Here is a 19,522-nt window from a genome sequence, read left to right on the forward strand (position 1 = left end):
CAGCTCAGCTATCAATTCTAGGATTTCAGCAGGGTCAGTATTGGGCCAGACGGGAAGGGGATTAGAAGGTCTCCAGTGAGTGTCCGGAGCTTCTGCCACTGAGAAATATTTTCTCAGGAACTGCTCCCATGTAGGGGCCGGGATCACCGTTAAGGGACATTTCGTGTTTCTTCCCTTTATTAAGAACCAAAATTTCCGGGAGTTATGAGATTTTGAGGCAGAAATTATAGTCTGCCAGCGATTTAAATGCCATTCCCGTTTGGCCGATTTCTGGACCTGTTTGTATGCTTTTTTAGCCAGGGAATAAGATGGAGGTAAGGCCGGAGCGCCGGAAAGTTTGTAATCATTATATATTGTATGTAGATGGAGTCTGGCTAGTTTACAAGCAGAGTTAAACCAAGGGGCGCCAAATTTAAAATAATCGTTTTTAACTCCATAGGTTGGAGAAGTAAAAAAGCGGGTTAAAACTTCTATCAGGCAAGAAAAAAAATTCATACAGGTAATAGGATCACGCGGGACTATTCCTACGTCCGGCTGCTTGCCAGAAAACTTTTCTCAGATAAAATCCATATATCTATGGGCGAGGGCAGGGGACCATCTAGTCCCCTTTATTTTAGTGGACGACTCTACAATCACCGGGATTGGGTGGGAGCACTCGAGCAACTGCCAGTCAACACATAACTTGGTTGTCAGGCGAAGATGATCACTAAACTGGGCATTATCAATTTTAAAAGAGGTGACATTCAAAAAAAGATCCCGGGAAACCAATACATAATCGAGAACACTGTTTGATTTTAACCCCAGGTGGGTGAACTCTCCTGGTATATCTGGAGGACATCTGCCATTTAATATAATTAAATTAAGGCGTAAAGTCATCTGATAAAGCATCACTCCCGCCTTATTGACTTTTACATCCTTTGATATTCTAGTGGGGATATATACTAGATCGTAAGTTTGAGCGTCGGGGTCAACCCACCATTTAGACCATATAAGAGCCTCCCGATTTGAGGCTATCCGAGCGTTAAAATCGCCCCCAGTAATGGAGGGGACGTTAGGATATTTAAGATAACAAGAAAGTAAAAAATCCTCTAGGGAATCCCATTTAGAAGTAAGATCAGCTGCTAACCCTCCCGGAGGGAAATAGACATTTGTAACCAATAAAGAGAAGTTTCCACCAGAGATCAGTCCGGTAATAGCATAAGGCAGTAATACATAGAAAGTGGTTCTGAGGCACATCGCAAAATCATAGAATTGTTGGGTTGGAACAGACATCATCATAGTAAATACTGTGACTTCCACATTACCCGCTTTGTGCCCAGTAGCTTTAATATTTCATAAGCTTCAAATCCACTTCAGGCTCATACTAGAGCAAAGACAGAAGACACACAATCTTTGCTTAATTTTTTTAAATGTTTCCATTCTAGGGCAACTCTAATTTTTAACGACAGCCAGCATCTAAAATGGAAATTAAATTGTCTTTGGAATAGAATCCTAGGGACATGAACAAACCAACATTAAAAATAAATAAAGACATATTACTACTAGTTTACTAAGTAGGATAATCCCCCCCAGTAGAGACAATTTTTATATAAAAATGCCTAAATATATACTTACGCTTCCCAGCATGCTCTACAGAACTCATGTCCACAAGGCATATCCACTGGGTCTTCAAATACAGAAATGTTACACATGCAAATTTCACACTGTAGATAAAAGAAGAAAATTATTTTTCAAAATATTTCAAATACTATATAATAGGGATGATTAACCTGTAGCCTGTACAGCCTTTTTTTAAAAAATAAAATAAAACTTAAACAGTATGTTTTAGAAAAGTGTTTTGTGTTTTTAGTTAACTGATCACTTGAGTGGGCCCGTTGTGATGCCAAGATGCCAAGTTGGACAACTGTCAACATAACAAAAACATCCATTGGTTAGTCACTTACACCTCATATTTGTTCAGAAATAAAGCACTACTTGGAAATAATGTAATTAAGGCATATTAATCCAAACCTAGATGTCTGAGAGTAAAATTACACCTGCAGTGCACAGAAAGTGCCTGGAATGAAAAAACAATCTCAGGGCTACCAACTGAATTTTACATCTGGAGTTTTTGTTTGTTTGTTTTTCTTCAGAGCCCATGTAATGTACAGGGACAAACAAAATTTGATCCTGTGATATAAGTGTCGTCCCTGCCCCCCAGATTTGAGAAAGGAGTGTAGGGGGGAATTTAACAAAATTGCTTTTGTTACTATAAGCAATAGAAGTATTCCATACTGCAAAAAAGTCACCTGACACCTTGTTTTCTTATAATGTTCAGCTAGTGGCCGAGTTTCTCTGCTATGCCAATATCACAATCTACTGCACCACAGATCAGGAATGGGGAACCTCATGCCCAGGGGCCCAACACAGTCCTCCAGGACTCTCTATTGGCTCTCAAGTTTCTCACCAAGTCACACACTCTCCCAATAGATAACTCTTCTCCAAATGCCACATCTCCTACAAACATTGTTTCCCACCCTCATAGTGCGTTATTGCCTTGCTAGAATGTAAATTAACATTTCCTGCTCCACCCACTTCTGCTTTTGGCCCTGCCACCACTAGCATGTTGGTCTCGGGCCTTGCCACAGAATGGTCCCATCATTTTCTCAATCAAACTGATTCATTTTCTCAAACAAACTGATTCAGAGAAGCAAACTTATTTGCCATTCTTCTGAAACAACCCAAATGGATTTTATTACCCCCAAATACACTAGAATTTAGCATGTGGAAGGGGAATGTTCCCCAAACAATTTGTGTTATGTTACTGCTAATTTACCCCCAGCTGATGAGATACACGCACACACATACAGTGGCATGAAAGGACAGCATATAAACGTTTCTATAAATAAAATAAATGCAAAGATGTGTTTAGCATTGCTCTCATGAGCTGATTCATATATAGAGTTGCTATTTTTCACCTCCACAAATCAGACACCATCTGTGTCACCACCATCGCGTTAAGTGGGGAGCACCTCTAAATGCCCCTTTTTCCTGTTCTCCAGCTCTCTTTCTTCAACTAGAGTTGAAGCTCTGGGGCTGGCTGGAAGCTGGAGGATGCTGGCATCAGCTGCTGGGAAGGGAGGCTGAGCAGCCTAAACAAAGTTCCACTGTGCCTCTGGTTTCTTTGGAGCTTCCTCCACCCTCACTGAAGTCTTTTTGGGGCTCTGTGGAGGGTCTCCTCTTGAGCCACAAGGGCTCTCCAGCTCTTTCCCACCATTTCTTGGTTTAATCTATTTATTTCCTGGTGCCACTCATATAAGCAGCCGCACACGAGTCAATCACAGGTTGGGGGGCGGGAATCTGTATTAAAAATGCAGATAATGATTTTTGATTTGTGAAGGTGAGAAATAGCAACTCTATATGAATCATTCTTTTACAAGTCAGCTCACGTGAGCAATATTAAACACATCTTTTATTTATAGGAACGTTTACAGGCTGCCCTTTTGTGCCCCTGTAAAAATGTATATAAATAGCATCAGCTGGAGGAGCTGATAATTACTGGAAACATAGTAGGTGTGGAGCAATAATTTAAGCCTTTCCTGCCGCTGCTGTACTGAGGAAAATCCCTATTGGGCGGGAAGGGGGGGGTGTCGGTTCCTTCATTGACATCAATGGGTAATTTCCTCCAAAGCCTACACCAGTTTCAGAGGAATTTCCCCCCCTCAGGTCCACATAAGGGGAGAAAGGGTTAAATTATCTCTGCATGCCTGCTTTGTTCCCAGGAATTATCAACTCTCACCAGCTGCTGCTATTTGCATTTTTAAAAACCTGTACATAAAATACAAGGACAAATATAATATCGCATTTAGTTTGGTCCTCAGTTCAACACAAAGGATAACATTTGCCAACAACTTCTCCTAACTTTTCCTCCCATTTCAGTAGGGGTGGTACAAAACCTTCACTGTACATTAATAATAGTGATACAGAACATATATGCTATAACACACACACACACACATACAATAAAATCCTTGTGGTGCTTCATTTAAATAATTAGGATAAAATCAGATAAATGACAATCTAACTATGACAACAAAGTAAATATTGAAACAACCTAGCCTACTCTTTTCTTTTTTTAAAAAAGAAGTATCTTGATCATTGCGCACAAATCTGTTCCAGCTGCAGTTACTGCTGTAGAATCTTTAAAAAAGAGAGACTGTTTTTCAAAAGAGCTTTTCCAATAATTATAAAAGACCTTTCGTATATTAAAGCTGTGTTGATCTTATAGACTGGTGCAAACAAACCTACATAGTTTGTACATATCTGGGTATTAGTGGCTTGACCTTTAAAATGCAGACAAAGAGAATGTTGTTTCCTAAGTTGGGGGAAATGACACGAAGCAGGGCAGAGAGAGTTTAAGTATGCTTAAGAAACAAAATATAACAGAAGTGAAAAATCTAGAAATTTCCACACAACACACTGCAGCAATTTCAATTTTCCAACACACACTTTATATAATTTCATGCAATGTGAGCTACAAAATGCACAATAACTTAACAACTTCAATTTCTTACACAAACTGTCATCTCTCAACCATCTTACAGTGGTTCCACCAGAGATGGAACAAAACCCTTTACACTGTCGTTCACACAGATGTGGAGAGCACAAAGAGACAGTTAATCCAATGTTGTTTTAAAATTGCTAGATGAAGATTTCCTTTCTGGCACCTCTCTCTTTCCCTCTCTTCACAGTACAGGCTGGGATCCAAGGCACACCAATACTGTTTCTGCATGTCTAATAGAGGTTTGAGGAGCTTCTATTTCTCAAACAGCACCCGTCATGCAATGTTGCAAACCATATTTGAAACTAATGCATTTTTTTAAAGTTTCTGATATGGCAAGGAGATTGCAGTTGAAAGAAAAGATGTTTAAGAAAGACATATGTAAGCTCTTGGGAGTGCTTAATAGCTGGATCATAGCCATACTCTTACTGATGGCAATAATTGAGTACATTTTAAAATTGTTTTAAACTGAGTATGTTGAGTGACACACTATACATAGCAAAAGTAGGCCTTCATAGGATACCTTTGTGCATATGTTTACTCAAGCATTGGTCAGTTGATTTTTTGCCTAGTATTATTATTGTTATCTAATGGAAGTCCACACTTATGGGAAGGAGAAGGCTTTGCCTCTAGCATTAAGAACAGAGGGCCATAAAATCACTTGAAAAGGGACTGACTCCTTGGCTTGCCAAGTTCCTGTAATGGTCATCAGGAAACTAATGCTGCCACCAAAGGAGAAGTTGGGACTTAATGCAAAAAAGGCAAACTGTATGTGGAGAATGTTGATAGCAACCTAGTTCTGGACAAAGTGGAATGGAACCTTTTACCACCAATAAGGAGTCATCTTGCTTCAGTGTGAGCACAATACCCTTCAAGCTACCTGAAAACACAAATCAGTAGGAAAAACGTTTTTCTCTTGTAGACAAGAGTGGCAAAATACCAAATTTAACAAAACATATTAAGGAAAATCAACATCTGATTCTTTTATATGCTGGAAAAATCATATAGCTGAAAAATCAGTAATAGATTTTTTGCAGTCCAGAAATGTTGCAGGAGTGCAACTTTTAAACTTCCAACCAATTCCTTTATAACAATTATTCACACAAAATATATTCTTGTTCCAGAAGCAGTAAGTTATCACAAGAATTAAACATTTTTGGGGATGCACACACACAAGAATCACACACACACACACACACACACACACACCAGTATAGATCACTCTTCATACCATAGTTGTCTCAATGTCCCCTGGCGAGAGGCTGATTTCATCTGGGGAGGTGATGGAAGAGCGAGTTGTCCGAGGAGTTCTTGGTGAAGGAAGTGTGTCCCAGGCATTATACCCACTAGGAGGTGGTGTTGGCATCTGAACACCTGAACGTTGGCAGCAGTTCTCAGGATTAGACATCCAAGCTTCAAGTAACTTCTCCCTGTCCCAGTCTTAAAATAAAACCAGAAAGTGTTAAAAAGGAACATGGAAATGATTTGGTGGTGATGTGTCTGCTTATGATTATATTTATGATTAAAATCACTGCAGAATAGAGGTAGCCAACCTGTGGCCACCCAGAGGCTGTTGATCCCATCATTCCTGGCCAAGGTTCCTGACAGTCTATCCGTTTCATTTATAGAACACTATTCTTTTTATTACGAAAGCACATATTTACATATAGGAAATGTTAATACATTTGGTCAAGATTTGATATTAAAATTGGCTGAATGTTATATAGTTTCCTGATTACCATGGGCTCGCAGCAGAGCTTCTGCAGTAAACAATGGAGCCTGAAGCATGTCAGCAGATTCTACTATCAGCATATCTTTGAGCCTTCGCAGGTCCTGAGGTCTTAGTCCTTCATACGGCTGTGAAAGGAAGCAGAAAAGCAAAGTAGCAGTAGAAATAAGTCTTTAATTTAGAAAGTGGCACCTTTCCTATTGACAGTGGTGGGCCCCGGTTGTTCTCATAATATTCTTGAGTGTGTTTTGGCTTCTCTCGGGGCAATCTGAAGTGCTTATTTTGACAAAACCCTAAATCACATCAGCCCATGTATATATTAAAGAACACTTTCCTTACACATTGTCTCAACAGTCAACCAAGAACTGCTTCACAGGATGGGATCAGAATGGCGGAGGGAAGGTTCTGTCACATTAGCACATGCATAGACTACATTTAATGCTAAACAGGTTCCCACTTAACTATTAGGATATTTCCGTTCCACCTTAAAAGGGAGCAGGCTTTGTGAGTCACAGAGTCTGCGTATTTCCTCTTCACAGGAAGTTTATGTTTTGTCTTTGCTTTCGTTTCTCTCTCTGTGCCTGAACACTGAAGCAGGCAGTCATGTTTTTCTTTGTTCTGACCAACGCTGAATAAACTTGTAAATAATACTCTCCTGCGTGCATCTTTCGCTGTGCATTATCTGATGATAGAGCGTGCACCAGCTCTGGAATGTGGCAAGCTATTTCTGGAGCTTGTGTCGCTACTTGCTGATACTACGTGTCTATGGGAGATCGATGGACGTCCGGAGACGACGTGGAGTCATGATGGACAATGTCTCCCTGGCAGTATCCCAACATTAACAAGGGTATGTATTAGTCTTTTATAAACTAAAAAAAAATTGCCCAAGTTAGTTATGCAATTTGAATGAGACACAGGGAGATGCATAACTTTGTTATTGAAATAAATAGGATTTTACAGTGCTTTTATTGGGTTTAGTTACATCTTAAATTTGATACTCGTATATAAAAAAGCATAGGGTCTGTTTTTAAAAGCTATCCTCCCTGGATTTTTCCTTGGGAAAGAATGGAACTGAGTTTTGGATTTCTGTGCTCTTTTCCAATCATTATGTGATAAGGTAAACAGCTGAACAGGAGATCGTGCAGTTATTTGGATGCAACTCCTCCAACTGTGAAAAATCAAATAACCTTCACATTTTGAATACTGCAGGATCTCATGTTCAGTCATTCCTTTTTGTCATGATGAAGGAAGCAGGATGGAGGAAGCTAGCAGTTCAATCTCCAGGTAAGGCAAAAGGAGAATGGAGTTAGAAGTGAAAGCAAAAAGGTTTCCTAATCCCTTATACCAGGAATCCAGCCTGTCCAGAAAGCCATTACAGATGTCAGAAAGTACTGTCTGACCTGCTCCAACCTACTAGTATAAAGAGGCTTTTTGCTGATATGATTGATTTGCATGAAGTTTCCTAAACTGCAAAGAACTGAGTTGTGGCTCACAGACTGATAAACCCTTTGGTTTGTTAGTTTAAGTTTAAGGCTGGAGATGAAGTTTGAAGGTTTATAAGCCATTAACTTCTGAAAGCCTATTATCGCCTCTAATTTTCTGGATCAAACAACATAAACCTTCCAATAGCTTTTTTGCCTCAATGAAGCTGAGAAATTTTCAATAGTATCTCTTCCTACATATGTGTTCTACAGCTGTTTCAAACTGTTTAAACAATTTTAAGGGTGTAAAACACATGCTTGGTATACAGAAGGTATCAGGTTCAATCTCTGCATCTCCAGCTTAAAAAAATATGATGTGCCAGGTGCTGTAAAAGAGCTCTGCTGTACAAATAAACTATTGCTAATTAGAACAGACAATACTAGCCCAAATGGATGAATAAAAAAGGAGCTGGTGAAAAGTAACAACTCAAGAGCTTTAGGTAGTCCTTTTCCCAAGTATGCACATCTCCCGTCAGAGTAACCAATTACAAATTTTATTTTACCTCTCTTTTGTCCAAAGCAGCATATTCTGCTTCAATGCTTTCAGCTTCAGGATCTCGTGAGAACACCATCTGGGATTCTAGATTGAGTGCCAATTCTTTATGGTGTTGCTTCTCTGCACAGTCACATGGAGTATCTTTATTTTCATTTTCAGCAAACAAGTCTCCACCATGTTTTACCAGAAGCTGCAAGTTAATGCAAACCATTTTAAGAGCTAATTTTAATACAGATCCTTGGAAATTATTTTTCACTTGAAATTTGTCGCCAACGATTTATGCAGAATGGAAGAATGCTGAACAAAGAGAAATAAACCAGACATGTGAACCCAGGGAAGATTATCGGTTACATCCAACAAAGTACAACTCAGAGTAGATCCACTGAAATAACTGAAACTAGGTTTGTTATGTCCATTAATTTCAATGGGTCTACTCAGAGTATAACTTTGGCTAAGTTCCTTTTCAGCAGAAATATAGACACCCCTCAGAATAAAGGAGGGTACGTAGTGAGATTGTTAACCTTTAGCGAACACTTAAAGTTTAGAAATATTTGAAAAGATCAACAAGTAATACTAAAAATTCCACAATATAAATACTAGGTTAATGTTCCACCATTAAACATGTTTTTACTCATTCACAAAAGACAAGCATATTGAAGCAACAACTGATTGCTGATACACACACACAAAAACCCTTTTGAATGGCAACTCTGCACATGGCATCAGAGTTTAGAATTAGATCACTGAGCCTACAAGATTTCATGTACATTATTTATTTTTTCTGTAATTTTGAGATACAGGGCATCTGTGTGTATTTTCCTGTCTTAGGCAAAAATGGCAATCTCCCCAAATTCTGTTCCTATCACACACATGAACATTAGTCCCTTTCCTGCTCTCTTTTCAAGCTGTTCACTTTGGGGAGGGAATCACTGAGAATATTCTTTTTCTAGATATAAAGCAACAGCACTGATATAAAGAAATCAACCCAGCTTGAGAATGTTGGCCAAACATTAGTAAAATGCAGGTCTGCTTTGAAAGGGCTAATTTGACTGTAATAGAAAGAAATAATGCATACAAAGAACTGTTTATCAATATGCTAATTCTAGAAGATTTCAGAAATGTCTCATTTTTCACTTGACAATCAAACCTTCATGATTTTGAAAACATGTATTTATACTTCCCCTTCCTCTCCAATAAAACAGGCACATTACAATTAGTGGAGAAACAGCCAAGAGCTATTCAAGGATTAGAACACAGTAACATGCTGTCAATATTCATAGACTTTTCTCAGATAGTCTGGTAGTTATGTTCACCATGCCCCAGTTTCTTACATTCCTCAAGTCAAGTGCAGAGTTTTGTGTAGTGGATAAGTATTACAATTCCTTTCCACCCAAAACACAGAAAACGTCTAAATGTGAATTAGTGGGCTGGTTCACACATAATGCTAAACCATATTTTGTATTATGTGCATGAGCCTGAATGATGCCTTGTGCCTGAGTACTCTCTTGTCTTCCCACATAGTTAGGAGGAGGACAAAATCAGGATTCATATCTGCATTCCCAGATTTTTGTCATGTCATTACGTACAAACGAGAAATTTTGCTTTAAAATAAATTAGAGGATGTTAAGGAAGTCACCTTCACAACCCATGGTTTGAAGCTGGCTTGTCTGCAATTGCTATAATACTTTAAACCACAAGTCAAGTTTCGGAAAGTGAAACTGAATTATGGGTTATTTGTTATTTCTCCTAGCTATATGGGAGGAGAGGGGACCTATTGGAGACAGAGGTTCATGTACATATATATAAAAACATAGTAAAACATTAAACCTTAAAAAGCCCTATACAGGGCTGCCTTCAGATGTCTCCTAAAATATATATAATAACTCATCTCTTTGACATCTGATGGGAGGGCATTCCACAGGGTGGGTACCACTACCGATAAGGCACTCTGCCTGGTTCCCTGTAACTTTACTTCTCACAGTGTGGGAACTACCAGAAGGCCCTTGGTGCTGGATCTCAGCTGTATCCTAGTTCAGCATTATAGGCAAACTAGACCAGCTGCTCCAGATGAATGAATTCTGATTCTGATTGCATGGAGGCTTGGCTCATGCAATTCTTTTTTTCTCTCCCCCCCCCCATATTTTATTTTCAATTTTCAATAATTTAGCATCCAAATTACTTACTTATTCATCCATTCTAGACTTCCCTCCACCCCTGGTTTCCAATTTCTCCCCTTTATTATCTTACACATCTTTAGTTTTCCATTCTGTTACAAGTCCATTGATAACCCTGGCTCATACAATTCCCTACCATGTGATGAGGCATTGGCGTAGAACATCTTGCTCTCAGAAGATACTATCTGCTGCTCCTCAACCATATGAATTTATGAAAGAGCAAACTTCTTTTTAAATTGGGATTAGTAAAAAGTGTCATTTTATTTTTAAATGTTTATACATATATACTTAAAACAGTTTTAAGTGGTTTTATAAGTTATAGAAGCTTATTTGGTGAAAGTTGTAAATTGGTATTAAGTTGATATGAACTAGTATTTCAAAGCCCATATTAAACTAATTTAACAGCCTGTTTCCATGATGGTAATTCTGGCAAAAGATCAGGCAGATGGTCCGTCAAATTGAGCATACACTACAATTTCCAGTACAACAGCTTCTGACAGCAATTGCTCCTTTCCCAGCATTGCAAGGGAACAGCCCCTACAAGTCATTTTGAGACAATTCAAAGGTCTTTCTGATCTATCACTGACTGGCACAACACTGTGTCTGGCTTTCCTGCAAATAAACACTGGCAAGAAAGTAAGGAAGAGTTTGCATCAACAGCAGCAGCTGTTTATGTCATAGTACCTATGCAAGGGTATAGAACTTGACTCGTCACTCTGCAAGATTCCACTGACAAATTAAGGCAAGCCTAAAAAACAGATCAAGTGGGTGGTAGCACCTGGAAGGAATGTAACTTGAGCAATTATTTAAGCAGCTGCACTGCAAATAGCTCTGGTGAATATACCATGGTGAAACTTCTTTCAATACACAAATGGACTATTACATTTTCAAGCAGCGAGTCCTACTTATGTTTGAAGTTTAAGGGGCTCGTGGAGATAACTTTCAGGTGAGCAACAGGACAAGGTCAAATCTGAAAAAAATGTTATTCCCTTTAATAAATATTTGCGAACTGCTGATATGGAAGACTAAGCTTTTTTTTTGGCGTGCAACACTGTATTAAGAACAGTCAATTAACTGGAATATACAATAAATTTCAAATATCTCATTGGGAATTTTTTTGTCTCATTGGGAATTTAACAGTTTGCACTTAAACACAATATTCAAAAGCAATACTCCCCAAAGCAAGTGATAAAAAAAGAATAAATAGGAGGTGGGGTTTTTTTTAAGCATAATACAGTGGTGCCCCGCAACACGAATGCCTCGCAAGACGGAAAACTCGCTAGACGAAAGAGTTTTCCGTTTTGGAGATGCTTCGCAAAACGAATCTCCTATGGGCTTGCTTTGCAAGACGAAAATGTCTTGCAAGTTCCTGCGGGTTTTTTTCCCTCCCTCCCTTTTTCTAAGCCGCTTATCAGCTGATCCGATAAGCTGATAAGCCGCTAAAAGCCGCTAATAGCGCTAATCCTCTAATCCGTCAATGGGCTTGCTTCGGAAGACAAAAAAACCGCTAGACGAAGAGAATCACAGAACGGATTCTTTTCGTCTTGCGAGGCACCACTGTAACTGGTATTGGCACATGCACAGGATCTGGTCAGTGCATGAATGAAACACTATCAGGGAATACAATGTACACTGTCTTATGTTTCACCATGAAAGAAAGTAAGGATATAAATATAATAAATTTATTCAGTACGCACTGAATAAGATGATGTCACTTCTTTTTGCCATTTATATATTTTTAGATACAATATTAAATGCCCTTAAAATAGAGCTTCAGTTTTTTGAAACAAGTGTATGCTCCATCATTACTTTGATTACTATTTATATGAATTTTACCTCTACACAGGTCTTCATTCCTGAGGCAGCAGCATAGTGCAAAGGTGTATTTCTTTTATTATCAACGGCGTCAATGGCTGCTCTTTCATATTCTCCTTGGTCAAGTTTTGCTCCTTTCCATTTCAGGATCATCTGCAGACAATCTGCTCTTCTGAAATCATCTTCAAAGGGCCGTGTCAATCGAGGCTGAAGAGCTCCGTCCGATATCATAATCTGAGGCCCCATGCAAAGCAAGTGCATAGAGGTCTCATTGTGCACATTTCGTTTATTTGGGTTGCCATCTCTTACAAAAAGAAAAGTTCTATACAGAGAAAGTAAAGAAATAAAGCAGTAAATAAGAAGCAGATTTTTATAATGACATGGGAAATAAAGGTACAGTAAAGATTGAGGAAAATCATATATAAACTGGAAATCTCCTAGGAGGCTTAGTTTGGTCAGAATCGAATATACACTTCCAGAGTTAACGCTAAATAATCACTTCTGGTAAGTGAACCACCATAGCTGCTAGAGGGCCATGGAAATTTGTGTCCTGGGCTTTTTAGACTCATCTGCCCATGTACATTGGTTGCCAGATGTGAATTCTTTTTCAGCTTCCCTGCCCCACTAAAAGTATTTATCATACTTCTAATACATTTATAAATACTGTATTGACCCGAATGTAAGCTGCACCTTTAAAATTCAAGGGGGGGGGGGGAGAAAAAAAAAGACAATACTCGAATATAAGCCGCTCCCTTAAAATTCCACAGGAACTCACACCTATTCTGTTTTACTGTATGTCTGTTTCAGCAGCAATATTGTAAAAGCCCATTTTTGTTAGGTCACAAATTTTAGCTGTACTTTAATTTTTCACGGTCAGAATTTGGAAAAAAAAGTGTGGTTTATATTCAGGCCAAAACAGTACTTCTAATACATTTATCATACTTCTAATACAAATGCAAAAGAGAGGCATCTTCTCATCTGCAAACTTTTAAATGAATGGGCTATTCTGTAGCCGGAAGACTTTCCTTGTTTCCATACATCCTATTTGATGAAGCCTGGCAGAAATCCCACTCAATGTTGTTGGCGTTATTATATTAGATCTTCTCATACTGTCATTTAAAAATGCAGCCCTGTAATGACTATTTGATAATATACTGTATAATCTAATATTGCTTTATGACTCACTGAATCAGGATGATGTGTATCTTTGTTTTAAACTGCTCTGTACCAGTGTTTATAAATACAGGAAGCTGTTTTCTTAAGATACTCCTGATAATATTAATATCCTGTAGCTTCCTGGTAGCCACAAATAGAATTTATGTGTAATAAAAAATGTTAAACCAAAGAGCCATACACTATAGGGCATACACTGAAGAATTTATATTATTTAATAACCAGTCTGGTTTAATTAGATCTTGTTTGTTCCAGAAGCATCTGCCACAGGGAAGATCAACTGCAATTCCAGAAACAGAGGATTGATGCTTTAAAAAACTACCTTTCCTCTCTTTTCCAAATATTTGGCACAGCAGATACATTGCAGCTCTTGAAGTGCTGCCTTCCACCACTTAAAGATGAAAGCTTCATCCCTTTCTCAAAATTGCAAGTAGAGCCAACAATCATATCCTTGCAGTCTTTATTTTACAAACACTTGCACAATACAGTGTTCTTGTACTAACTCCGACTTTTCCATAGAAAAGAAAGAAGCATAGTTATGTTCATTTGAACATTGGCCTACATAGAGCAACTCCTGAGCTGAAAGTAAATACCACCAAGGTCTTCAGCAACCTTTTAGGGCTATGAGGATAAGAAATCAAACATGCATGCCCTCATCTTAGAACTATTCTGGAGCATATGTGCACATTGGAACTGGAGCCAGTGTAAAGAGGTTATCCATGGCAAAATATTGAACTTGTACATCAAAAGGTAGTACTACATTAGATTATGATGATATCAAAGCACATGATATGTCACTTAGCACATCTAGAAACACTATGAACAAAGCAACAATACTCACCCCAATATTCGGTTCATCCCATGCCTGGCAGCATAATGTAATGGAGTGTTATGCTGGTAGGGTTCTCCATAAGAAATATTAGGGTCCAGAGATTCTTTTAGTTGAGGGTTGCTCTCATATATTTGGCAGGCCAAATTTTCATCTCCATTTATAAGTGCTTTGCGGAATTTAGTAGTTGTATTTCCCATGTTGTTCTTAGTGGGGTGGTGCTTCTTCTGCCCCCCTTCAAACACTTGGTGTGGAGGTCAGCAACATCTTTTAAATTCTGAAACAAGCAAATAGCATTGCAAATTGGGTTGAAGAAGCTATACTAGGAATCTGCCTAAAATTAATCAACCCTTTAGGCAAATTACAATCTAAAAAGCATTTATACTGTCCTTATTTGAAAACAATAAGATTCCTTCAAATATCTAGTTCGACATAGTTTTAACTTGTGCTCTGTAAAATCATTAACATCTTTACTACATAAACTTGGTAAAACATTTCCAGATACACACTTTGGACCCAAATCAGTGGAAACTGCATAATAATAACATTTCCGTCAACCTCATCCTGCAGTGGTACAAGACAAATCTCAAACAAAATTTTTGTTAGTAAATAAAAAACTCTAGGAAAGAATTGGGATTTGAAGAAAGCCTGGGGATAGGAAAATTATTTAAACTCCATTATACATTAAGGTAAATCATGTGCATCTGATCTACAAATTTTCCTTAATCCAATCATTGGGGAATATTTCCCAGTAACTTTTATATCATACTTGTGTGGAACAGCAGATAAATCTACCATGCTGATGCACTCAACTCAAGTCTTTACTAGGAATTTTCATGAACAACTATTCTCAGCATTAAACAGGAGCTTTCATGGACCTGAAATATTCTTCAAAAGTAATAGTTTTGTGCCATTTTGCGCCTGTTCAATGAAGCACTTCAACACATCCCACCCCATTTTAGAACAGGGTTCTTCTTACTGGCTTTGTGTTCAAGTCAGTCAGAGATATCAGGGCCAGTGTGACAATACAACAGCACCAGATAGCCAATCAACGAATGCTACACTGCTGACCCTAGGTTCATTAATTTCAATGGGTTTACTCTGGGTAGGACAAGCATTGGATACAAGCCACAGACTGTTGGCCTGGCAAAGGCATTCAGGCATGAGTAATGGAAGCTAATATTCCCAGCATAGCCACCAGTGACAATCTGTAGACATGGTGATGTTTATCAGACAAGCATCTGCTAGCGAAGACCTATAGTAGTTGCTAGCTCAGCTGTGCGAACAACCAGCTGTGGAGATGAACATGACAGTTCAATACTCTACAGCGCTGACATGCTCAGACTGCAGACTAGAACTGATACCTGAATGCATTACACAAACATTTGTTGATTCTACTTTAATGTATAAATTATTTAGATTCAGCTGTGTTACTTACCTATGAATTGTACTAAAAGTGTTTAATTATTATTACAAGCCCAAATCATTAATACAATAAAAAAACTGGAATTTTCAATATATAATGTTGTAGAAGCAATCTAAATATATTTGGTTCAAAGAACTAGTCTTAAAGCAGATTTCATGCAGAAGTAAATAAAGACACAGGAAGAAGATGATATGTCTATGGAATGGAAGATGAAAACCAGGAAGAAGATTATCATAACATGCTGATTAGATTATGGAAAATAGGGGTAGTTAACCTATCACTCATAATAAACTTTGCAAAGGGAAGCAAAAGGCAGGCATGGGTAAAGGAAGGAATAGCTGAAGGAGAAAAGAATGACATGGATACTAAGAATCCACATCTTTAAGGGCATGTTTATATAAACACTTCTAAAACGAGGGACAGGGAGTTAGATACGACCAATAGGCCAGATCCTGAATGTCCCCAACCCAAGATGCCATTTTGAGAGGAGGATAGGCCACCCATGATGAATCATTTGCTTTTACCATGATATCAGAAGAAGGGTTTTCTTTCCTCAGAAAGCCTGCCTTGTACCCTAGATGTGTCCCGAAGTTGAAACAAAACACAAAGGTTCCTGGGTAGGCAGAGAGCTAAAGTAAAGAGAAACATGCTAGTCTTTAATTTAACAAGGGCAGGGATTAATTTGGGATGGTGTTACTAGGTAGTAAGTGTCAATTTAAGTCAAGCCAAATTATATAGTATTACTGAATGGCTAGCCTGCTTCTCTCACTGGACAACCCAATGCCTACAAGAAGCTCATAGGCATCTCTGCCTTTTATTCCCTGGAACTGGTGTTCAGTGGCATGGTTCCATGGATCCTCCAAGTATCGTGTAAGTATCATGCCTAGCAGCCACTGATAGTCTTCCTCGCCCCTTGAATTCTTCTACTCTCCTTTAAACCCATGTAAGTTGGAAGCTATGAGCATATCCTGTCAGTGCTTTCCATAGTTTTAACTATGTACTATGCAAAAAAGTGTTCCCATTTGTCTTCCTTGTATTTTTCACCATTCAGCTCCAATGGATGACCCCAAGTTCTAGTGTCTTAACAATGGGAGAACAACTGAAATGAAGATCTGTTAGTACCATTGTGCTTGCAGATCTTTGGTTTTGACAACTGTGCACATCTTAGCCATGAATACTATTTTTTCTCAATAAAAAAGCCCAGGAGAAGGACAGAAATCCATTTATACTTTCCATGAAGGATCAAAAGATATATCTAATTACAGCATGTGATTAGAAAAAAAACCCTGGTTGTGTTATACTTTCCAAGAATTAGCATTATGATAATTTTATAAATGCTACTAGGCAAACAGACATTATTGCTCTCCTAAAGACATTCATTTATATTCCTTTAACAATGAAGCAATTTAACCAGCACATGCCACTTAAAGACACTTCATTTCAAAACATAAGTCAAATACAAATGAAAGATACCATTTCAAAATATTAAAAGAACTACAAAGTGAAGAACACCATTTTAAAAGAAAGCATTGCTATCTATCCAAAGTCCATGATTATTTATAAACAATCTGAAGTCTCAAAGATATTTAAGAATTTGAGGGAAGGAGTCCAAGAACAGCCTTTCTCAAAGCTGATTCTTATACTTCCTTCTGAGGAGAAAAAGTCTCTAAGTATCTCATATTCCTACACAGCCCATATGAAAATCTCAACAACTATCAGGTATTTTTCCTCGCAGACCTTTTTCTGACAAAATAAACTTCTGATTTTTTTACATGTAGATTATGTTGGCTAAACAGCTCCGGGTCAAAGGGTTGCAGGCAACTAAGTTTTACTCAGAGTAGACCCACTGAAATGAATGAACCTAAGTTCATTAATGTCAATTTATTTCAATGGGTCCACTCTGAGCATGACTAAATATAAGATACAACCCAAAATGTAGTCCTCACTCTATTTTACAACATTATGCCAATCAATAAGCCAATATCAAACAATTATACTTTTAAGCCAAGAAGTGAACCAACCTTTTCTTTTCACATATAGCACCTTTGGTCCTTCTTTGCACCAATGATAGCTGGTGATCAGTTTTCCAGCTCAGACACAATAAATTTCATGACTTCCTAAAATGACCTTGGGTGATACTTTACATCGTCCAGAAAGTTGGCTGTAATAGCAGATTTCATGGACTTCACTAGATGATCCTTTGGTGTCCCTTCCAACTCTACAATTCTATGATTCTCATGTGGCCTGCCACAAACAAGCCATCATCCACTTGACTTCACTTTGCTGCATGGTAGGAAAAGCTTAACTTCTTATTTTATAGAGGTGATCGCTTGTGTAAGCTAATTTCCTTTTCCTGAGAGAATTCCTTGCTCTCTAGCTGTCAATCATGACCCCCCCCCCCCCAGATTAAGATTTGGATTGGATCACCCTGATTAAACAGCATAAAACATGGAATATGCCCATAAACATTTCCAGAGGAGACCAGCTGCAATAGCCCTAGGTGTGTAAGTCCTGGGTATATTCGGTTGTCTGGTATATGACTAAATCTGAGATGGGGAACCCATAGCCCTCCAGATGCTATTGACCTCAACACCCAACAGCCTGAATCACTATGGCTAATGGTCAGGAATGATGTAAGTGTTAGTTCAGCTACATCTAGACTGCCACAGGATCCCCAACACGAGACAAGATAGACCAATATTGTGGTTCAGTGTTTTGCTTTGGTCTTTTGATTGTGCATACCCTTGTTTCTCTTTTCTTCCCATACTCCAATTAAATAGACTTAATAATTGAATACTGTATATATACTAGTCTCTGGACACCCTCAAGAGCTGCCTGTTGCCTCCCCCCACATTGTTTAGCTCACCTGGGCTATGATACTTGGATTAAAGGGCATGGGAGATCAAGAGGGATGATGAGATGAAGTTGCAAAGCCAGAGACTTGAGAGTTCAGCTGGCAGCTCCAGCAATTCATAAGGCAGTGGAGATCTTGTGGTTTTATATCTGGATAGCTTAAAACATTGGCAATGTCTCCCATAGCCAATTATCTTCTCTAAAGAGGAAATGCTTGGAGGAAATCTGTCAGAAGTTGCTCTGAGCACATTATATATTTGTGCTTTATGTTACCTAAATCAAATAATAAATACTAATAATTTTATTATTTATATGCTGCCCATCTGTACAGGGTTGCCTTCCGACATCTTCTAAAAGCCATATAGTTATTTATCTGTTTGCTATCTGATGGGAAGGCATTCCAAAGGTTGGCCCCACTACTGAGAAGACCCTCTGCCTGGTTCCCTGTAACTTCACTTCTTGCAGTGGGGGAACTGCCAGAAGGCTTTTGGAGCTGGATCTCAGTGTCTAGGCTAGACGATGGAGGTGGAGACGCTCCTTCATCTATGCACTGAACAATCATCACCAGTAATCTTAAAAATGTAATCAAGATCAACGTGCTTTCTTAGTATTACAATATTAGAATCATACCAACATAACTATATAAACATTTCCCATACACATGTCCAGGACTAAAATAATGAACATTCCATATACCTGCATTTATCACACACATTACAAGATTTCAACTGAAATACATGAATATTGCATGATCCAATGCAAATCACAACTGTTAGCATATAAATAGGATAATTAAAGTCAACTGATAATTAGAAAATACTTGTCTTCAAACAACAAAGATGACTTAGCTACTTTGTTGGGCCCAGGAGGTGGAGGAAAGATTTGAGCTACTAAGCAACCACAATATACATTCCCCAGCAAGCATTAACATCAAGTTGTGTCTCTGTTGCAGTTGCCAAGCAGTGTCACTGGGGAAGTTAAGAATAGTGGTGGAACCGAGCTACTG

The 19,522-nt window shown here is 38.4% G+C and overlaps 1 protein-coding gene across 5 annotated transcripts in view; it reads right to left on the reverse strand.

Annotated features, from left to right (window-relative positions):
* ANKIB1 (ankyrin repeat and IBR domain containing 1) overlaps nucleotides 1-19,522 on the reverse strand; it is a 51,463-nt gene that overhangs the window by 23,686 nt on the left and 8,255 nt on the right. For all 5 annotated transcript variants that reach the window (XM_081164019.1, XM_081164020.1, XM_081164016.1 and 2 more), the window contains exons 2-7: nucleotides 14,250-14,514; nucleotides 12,257-12,557; nucleotides 8,254-8,436; nucleotides 6,280-6,397; nucleotides 5,772-5,980; nucleotides 1,615-1,703 (exon numbers count right to left, since the gene is read on the reverse strand). In XM_081164019.1, coding sequence (XP_081020145.1) covers nucleotides 1,615-1,703; nucleotides 5,772-5,980; nucleotides 6,280-6,397; nucleotides 8,254-8,436; nucleotides 12,257-12,557; nucleotides 14,250-14,437 — 1,088 coding nt within the window. In that variant the 5' untranslated portion in view covers nucleotides 14,438-14,514. The remainder of the gene's footprint in view (nucleotides 1-1,614; nucleotides 1,704-5,771; nucleotides 5,981-6,279; nucleotides 6,398-8,253; nucleotides 8,437-12,256; nucleotides 12,558-14,249; nucleotides 14,515-19,522) is intronic.

This window comes from Podarcis bocagei (assembly GCF_964188305.1).
Source record: "Podarcis bocagei genome assembly, chromosome: 12".
In the NCBI taxonomy this organism is placed as follows: Eukaryota; Metazoa; Chordata; class Lepidosauria; order Squamata; family Lacertidae; genus Podarcis; species Podarcis bocagei.